Source organism: Phyllobates terribilis, unplaced genomic scaffold (assembly GCF_046119375.1).
Source record: "Phyllobates terribilis strain yellow unplaced genomic scaffold, ASM4611937v1 Scaffold_11__3_contigs__length_659146591, whole genome shotgun sequence".
In the NCBI taxonomy this organism is placed as follows: Eukaryota; Metazoa; Chordata; class Amphibia; order Anura; family Dendrobatidae; genus Phyllobates; species Phyllobates terribilis.
In genome coordinates this window covers 558579732-558586929 of record NW_027362771.1, presented here as the reverse complement: position 1 = coordinate 558586929, position 7198 = coordinate 558579732, and the positions used below count along the sequence as shown (strand labels likewise).

Below are 7198 nucleotides of genomic sequence, written 5' to 3'. Positions count from 1 at the left end.
CAGGGGGGTCATAACAGACAGGTGCTTTCGCCTGTCAACAGAAAGTGCTGACAGGCTCACTCTGATAGCAATGAATAAAGCCTGGCTTAGACCCAACTTTTAAACACCACCAGATGATAGCAGAACATAAAGTAATGTTCTATATTTGAATGAGGCCCGCCAGTTGTTGCCTTCTAGGGTCTATGGATAACCCTACTTATATTTTTTCCCTGCCTTTGCACTTTGTGCAAAGCCTTTATGAGTATAAGAGCACACCAACTACACTTTGTTCACAATATTTGAATGAAGCACTACAGTTGGTGCCTTCAAGGGTGTATGGATGACCCTGCAAGTAATTTTTGGCAGGATTTGCACTTAGTGCATAGCTTTTAGGAGTCTAGGAGTACCACTACATTACAATTTGAACAAGGGTGTATCTGAGTCCCTAAGGCTAAGTGCCCACGATGCAGGAATGCTGCAGATTTTTTCCGCATCTCCCTGGCAGGAAAAACGCATGTGAATTTTACATGCGTTTTTCCTGCCATGTAGAAGCGTTTGTGAAGCATTTTTGCATGCATTTCTGCATGCGGGTTATCAAGCGCTTTTCCAAGCGATTTTAGCATGACTTGGAAAAGTGCTTGACAACTTGGTCACACTATATAAATCCATGCAATCCATACTTACCTTCCGATGGCCCCCGGTCTTTTCTCCGGTGCGTCCGGCCCTTTGTACGGCTCGCGGTGGTCTAAAAGGACCTGCGGTGACGTCATTTAGTCATGTGACAGGTCACGCGACCGCCGACGTCAGCGGTCGCGTGACCCATCACATGACTAAATGACATCACCGCAGGTCCTTTTAGATCATCGCGAGCTGCCGGGAAGCCAGGACGCATCGCTGAGGATACCGGGGGCCATCGGAAGGTAAGTATAATCTTTATTTTTATTTTAAATTCTTTTTTTAACAGGTACTATGGTACCTGGGTCTGGAGGAGAGTCTCCTCTTCTCCAAAACCGGGTACCATCTGCACATTGAATCGCTTAATATCTGCATGTGCACATGTAGTCATGCGGATATTAAGCGATTTCAATGCAAGTCAATGGCGGCAATTACGCTGCGTGTCCGCAAAATTAATGGACATACTGCGTATTTTTCCGCAATGATAATCCGCAGCGGAAATCTCCGCAGCATGTGCACAGCACATGCGGATTATCATTGAGGACCATGGGGCACGTATTACCAAGCGTTTTTTAAGCGTTTTCGCTGCATAAATTCCGCTGCAAAAACGCTTGAAAAACGCATAGTGGGCACGCAGCCTAATTTTTGGCAGTTCTTGCTTCCTTCATAAATGACACTGAAATTTCTTATTTTTTTTTGAAAATTCTATTTTGGTTTACTTGAATTATAATTTTTTTAAATCCTTTTTAAATTTTGCCTTATATACAAAGTCATTATACCGGAAAAAAAAATTCTTCATTTTTTTTCCCTGTAAAATGCAATTAATCGTCGATTTGGAATGTTTTATTGTCAGTCCTTAAAGTGGAGTTAAAGTGTGACACCATTGTTCTCAGCAGCGATCTGGGATTCAGAGATCCTTCCAGGGGTCTTCCCCATGCTGTTCTCCTTCCATTCAGCACTTTTCCATCCATTTGAACATTTTTACTGCCCCCCAGACCTCTTTGTAGGGTTTGCTGGAAAAATGCTCAGATTTCCCATTGACTCCCATTGTACTTGTTACTCGAAACGAGCACCCGAATATTAAGAATTGCTTGGTTCGAGCAATGAGCATCCGAGCATTTTAGCGCTCACTCATCTCTAGTTAAAAAGCTTAAAAGGTGTATAATACAGGAGACATCAGAGTTGTACACATATATTTTGTGGGCAATTGTAGGCTTTGTCGCACTTGAAATTTGCAATGAATAGATTCCCTAAGTTGACGCCCGGTACTATGTGCCAGGAGTGATCCCGAACCGATCCCAGCACATCAACTCCCGAAATGCTGCGATCGAAGTCGATCGAAGCATTCCGGGAGCAAAGGGAGGTAAGCGCTGTTACTTACCTCCTCTCCGTCGTCCAGCGCTGTCTGTGTCGGGTCCCGGTGGTTGTCATGGTGACCCGATGTTGTCATGATGACATCCGGGTCACCAGACAGCAGGAAGTTAGGTAGATTATGATCAGTGCATGGTTCAACTAACTTGTGTGTGCAGGGCTGCAGCCTGAATAGCATAGAGATACTGCTACAGCATTTCTATGCTATGCAAGCGATCTGGGTTAAAAAAATGAAAGTCCCATAGTGGGACAAAGTGTAAAAGTAAAAAAAAAAAATCAGAAAGTGAAAAAAAAAATTGTAAAAATATTTTAAAAAAATGAAAAATAATCCCCAAAAACTAAAAATATACTGCACCCATAAATAAATATTATTATGAAAAAAACAATAAAAGTACACATATTTGGTATCGCCGCGTCCGGAAGACCTGACCTATGAAACTGTCCCACTAGTTAACCGCTTTAGTGAACAAAAAAAAAACGAAGCAAAAAACTATTTCATCATCATACCACCAAACAAAAAATGCAATAAAACATGATCAAAAAGACAAATGTAAATAAAAATGGTACCACTGAAAACATCATCTTGCCCCGCAAAAAACAAGCCATCATACAGCTCCATCAGCCAAAAAATAAAAAAGTTATAGCTCTCAGAATAAAGCGATACAAAAAATTATTTTTTCTATAAAATAGTTCTTATTGTGTAAAAGCGCCAAAACTTAATAAAATATATAAATGTGGTACCTCTGTAAACGTACTGACCCGAAGAATAAAGCTGCTTTATCAATTTTACCACACGCGGAACGGCATAAAAATAAACTATTTCGGAATTGTTGTTTTTTTGTTTATTCTGCCTCTCAAAAATCGGAATAGAAAGCGATCAAAAAATGTCACGTGCCCGAAAATGGTACCAATAAAAATGTCAACTTGTCCCGCAAAAAACAAGCCACTACATGACTCTGTTGGCCAAAATATGGAAAAATTATAGCTCACAAAATATGGCGATGCTAAAACTAGTCTTTGCCAACAAAGCATCTTTTAGTGTGTGACAGCTGTCAATCATAAAAACCTGATATGAATCTGGTATCGCTGTAATCGCACAGACCCGAAGAATAAAGTTGTCTAATCACTTATACTGCACGAGGGAAGGCGCAAAAAATAAACGTTAGGGTTAGCGTTGTGCTACGGTTAGGGTTGAGCTAGGGTTGGGCTAGTGTTAGGGTTGGGCTAGGGTTAGGGTTGTCCTAGGGTTAAGGTTGTCCTAAGGTTAGGGTTGTGCTAGGGTTAGGGTTATGTTAGGGTTGTGCTAGGGTTAGGGTTGGGCTAGGGTTAGGGTTGTGCTAGGATTGGGCTAGGGTTGGGTTAGGTTTAGGGTTGTGCTAGAGTTAGGGTTGTGCTAGGGCTAGGGTTGTGCTAGGGTTTGGGTTGGGCTAGGGTTAGGATTGGGCTAGGTTTGGGGTTGTATTAGGGTTGGGGTTATGGTTGTGCCAGGTTGGGATTTTTTCAAAAGTAAAGAAAAAAAATGACGACAATATGGCGACTAGTGTTGAGTGCAAGTGCTCGCTACTTGAGTTTGCATTGGGTGCTCGGGTATGCACCGAGTATCGCGGGTGCTCAAGTGACATGCTTGAGTCTCCGCCTCATATGTTTTGCAGTTGTTATACAGCCTGCCATGCACTAGCGATCCCCGCATATTTTTTTTTGGGTGTCTAATAACGGTGAAACATGCAGGGCGGGGACTCGAGCATCCGTGATACATGGTGATGCCGATGCAAACTCAAGTTGTGAGCACTTGCGCTCAAGACTAATGACAACTTATTCAATATGATGACCTAATGTTATCAAATTCTGTGTCGTTCCTCTGGGTTCAAAATGTTCGCTATACCCCTTGATAAAATCCTTGAGGGGTGTAGTTTCCAAAATGGGGTCACTTGTGGGGGGTTTCTACTGTTTAGGCACATCAGGGGCTCTCCAAATGCAACATGGCGTCCGCTAATTAGTCAAACAAATTTTACATTCAAAAAGTCAAATGGCACTCCTTCCCTTCCGAACCCTGCTGTGTGCCCAAACAGTGGTTTTATCCCACATATGGGGTATCGGCGTGCTAAGGAGGAATTGCACAACAAAGTTTACGGTCCATTTTTTTCCTGATACCCTTGCGAATATAAAAAAAATTTGGTTACCTACAGCGCACCAAAATAGGAGTCATGAAAGAAGATCCGTCAATCAATCATTTTGAACAATAGACATCATTTTATTGAAAAAATCGTACAAACACAATAAAAGAACTGCGTCCAATTGGACGCCAGAGCAAGAGGCAAGTACCTCATAGAATTAGAACGAGGTCCAGATAAAGGCTTCACAAAGTGCAGTGCAGATCACATATATGTAGGGAGGAAAGGAGAAAAGACCAGGAGATCACTGGTCATAGAACACTAAATCCCTCACCAAGAGCTATAAGTCACATTTATACATGTAAATACATGTTAAGTATAATTTTTGTAAAAAAGAAGCAATAGCCCATGGATAGTAGAAGTTTTTTGTACATGAAACAAACAGGGCTTCATGGGACATAGTATCCACACCTAAATCTCACATTAAGCCATGAAATAATGCTGGTAGAGGTTATAAGTCATAGGAAGAAAGTATTACCACATGTAGTAAGTACCTACCCTGCATCTTTTGCACTGCTGGATCAGTACCCCGTGCCCCTACGCACGTTTCGGTGCATATAGCAACTTTTTCAAGGGTCTAAAGTAACATTTTTGTGAAAAAAGTTAAATGTTCATTTTTTTCTTCCACATTCCAAAAATTCCTGTGAAGCACCTGAAGGGTTAATAAACTTCTTGAATGTGGTTTTGAGCACCTTGAGGGGTGCAGTTTTTAGAATGGTGTCACTTTTGGGTATTTTCTGTCATATAGACCCCTCAAAGTGACTTCAAACGTGATGTGGTCCCTAAAAAAGTTTTGTAAATTTTGTTGGAAAAATGAGAAATCGCTGGTCAACTTTTAACCCTTATAACTTCCTAACCCCCAAAAATTTTTGTTCCAATATTGTGCTGATGTAAAGTAGACATGTGGGAAATGTTATTTATTAACTATGTTGTGTGACATATCTCTCTGATTTAAGGGCATGAAAATGAAAATTTAAAAATTGCTAAATTTTCAAAATTTTCACCAAATATCCGATTTTTTCACTAATAAACGCAAGTCTTATTGAAGAAATTTTACCACTATCATGAAGTACAATATGTCACGAAAAAACATTCTCAGAATCAGCGGGATCTGTTGAAGCGTTCCAGAGTTTTTACCTTATAAAGTGACACTGGTCAGAATTGTAAAAATTGGCCCGGTCATTAACGTGCAAAGGGGTTAAAGGGGGAGACATAGCGAATCAGAAAAACTATACTACATTTCTAATTGGGGTATTTGCTAAAATTATTATTATTACATCTACTGCATATTGGAATAGTATCTTGGAGATGGGAATACCCCTTTAAAGTACAGATTTTTGGCACAACTGCAGCTACAATCAGCTACTCTACTCTTTCAAAGCAGCACTTTCAATATGCCGTTTTGGAGAAAAGAAAGCAAAATAAAGGCTGATCAAAAATAAGGGAAAAAAAAATTTAATTACTCTTTAACTTTATTGGATAAAAGAGGATAAATTATTTTGAAACTGAAAATTGCAGAATTTTCATCAAAATCTATGGTGGATTTATTTCTGTAGTTTGACACAATGTATGAAATATTTGACATAAATCTACATTACATATTTTAAAATTACTTTCATATTTACGTATCTCCTCTTTTAATAAAAAAAAACAACATAAAATGACCCAAAAAATAAAATAAAAATAACCACAGATAAAATAATTCTATTCATATAATTCAACTCAAGCATTTACATTGTAAGGATTTTCCTACATGCCTCCTTAACGTCTCTGTTCCTGAAGCTATAAACCACTGGATTTAATAAAGGAATCATATAGACATAAAGGACTGTTAATACCTTCCCTTGATTTAGTGAAACGGTTGACTTAGGACTAAAGTACAAACCAAACAACAAAGTATAGAAGAGGCTGACGATGCTGAGATGAGAGGCACAAGTAGAGAAGGCCTTGTATTTTCCCCTTTTGGTATGAATTTTGAGAACGGTAGTGACAATAAAGATGTAAGAAATGAGCGTGAAAGTAAAAGCAGTCGCTACGTATAGAAGACCATGGATGAAAATTGCATTACGTATATATGAATCATTACCTATCGCCACTTTTTCCAATGCTTTGATGTCACAAAAAAAATGATTGAGGGTATTAAATTCTCTAAATTTTGCCATGGCGGTGGAGCCTGTTGGAGTAATTGACCCCAGTAGGCCTCCAATCCAGGTCCCGGCAGCAGCAATTCTACACACTGTGCTTTTCATAATCATCGTATAATGTAACGGTTTACAGATGGCCACATAGCGGTCGTAAGACATCACCGTGAGTATGAGATATTCAGTGTTCCAAAAAGCAACAATAAAGAAAAGCTGAATTATGCACTCCGAAAAGGAAGTTCTGCCATTGTTGGTAACAAATATGTGGATCAACTTTGGAGACGTCACCGATGTGTAGACAATGTCGAGGAAAGACAAGTTACATAAGAAAAAGTACATTGGAGTTTTTAAAGAAGAGCTGTAACATATAATTAGAATAAGAGTCAAATTTCCAACTATTGTCAGTATATAGACCAGCAGAAAAAATATAAAAAGAGGAAACCAAAGATTGGGGGCATCTGAAAATCCAACGATGAAGAACTCTACTGTGTCATTCCGACGATGCATTATAATAATTTCAAAAATGCTGAAAAATCACAAATTGTGGTGGAGGTGAAATTAGGTGAATAAAAAAGTGCAAATGCTGAAGATATTACCTGTCAAAATAATAAAACAGTGAAATAAATTAATTGTTAAGCCTTTTTTTTTATCATGTTTCTTACTAAATTGTGTTTTCCAACCAGGGTTCACTGAAACACTGGGATTCCTTACAACGTGGTATGTGTTCGCTCATGCTAATATGTTAAAACATTGCAGATTTGTAAGTAGCATTGGGGTCTTACAGTGATGGGATTTTGTGTTCAAATCCAGCTTGAAAATACAGTTATGTGAAAAAGTTTGGGCATCCCTATTAATATTAAG

At 39.1% G+C, this 7198-nt stretch overlaps 1 protein-coding gene across 1 annotated transcript; it reads right to left on the bottom strand.

Annotated features, from left to right (window-relative positions):
- Positions 1 to 5926: 5926 nt before the first annotated feature.
- Positions 5927 to 6844, bottom strand: LOC141167375 (olfactory receptor 9G19-like). Its single transcript, XM_073654786.1, has one exon. The coding sequence runs from the start codon at positions 6842 to 6844 to the stop codon at positions 5927 to 5929; it is 918 nt and encodes a 305-aa protein (XP_073510887.1).
- Positions 6845 to 7198: the final 354 nt, after the last annotated feature.

What these genes read in the sequence shown, in the direction of transcription:
- LOC141167375 (XM_073654786.1), bottom strand. Translation starts at nt 6,844, where the DNA reads ATGCATCGTCGGAATGACACAGTAGAGTTCTTCATCGTTGGATTTTCA.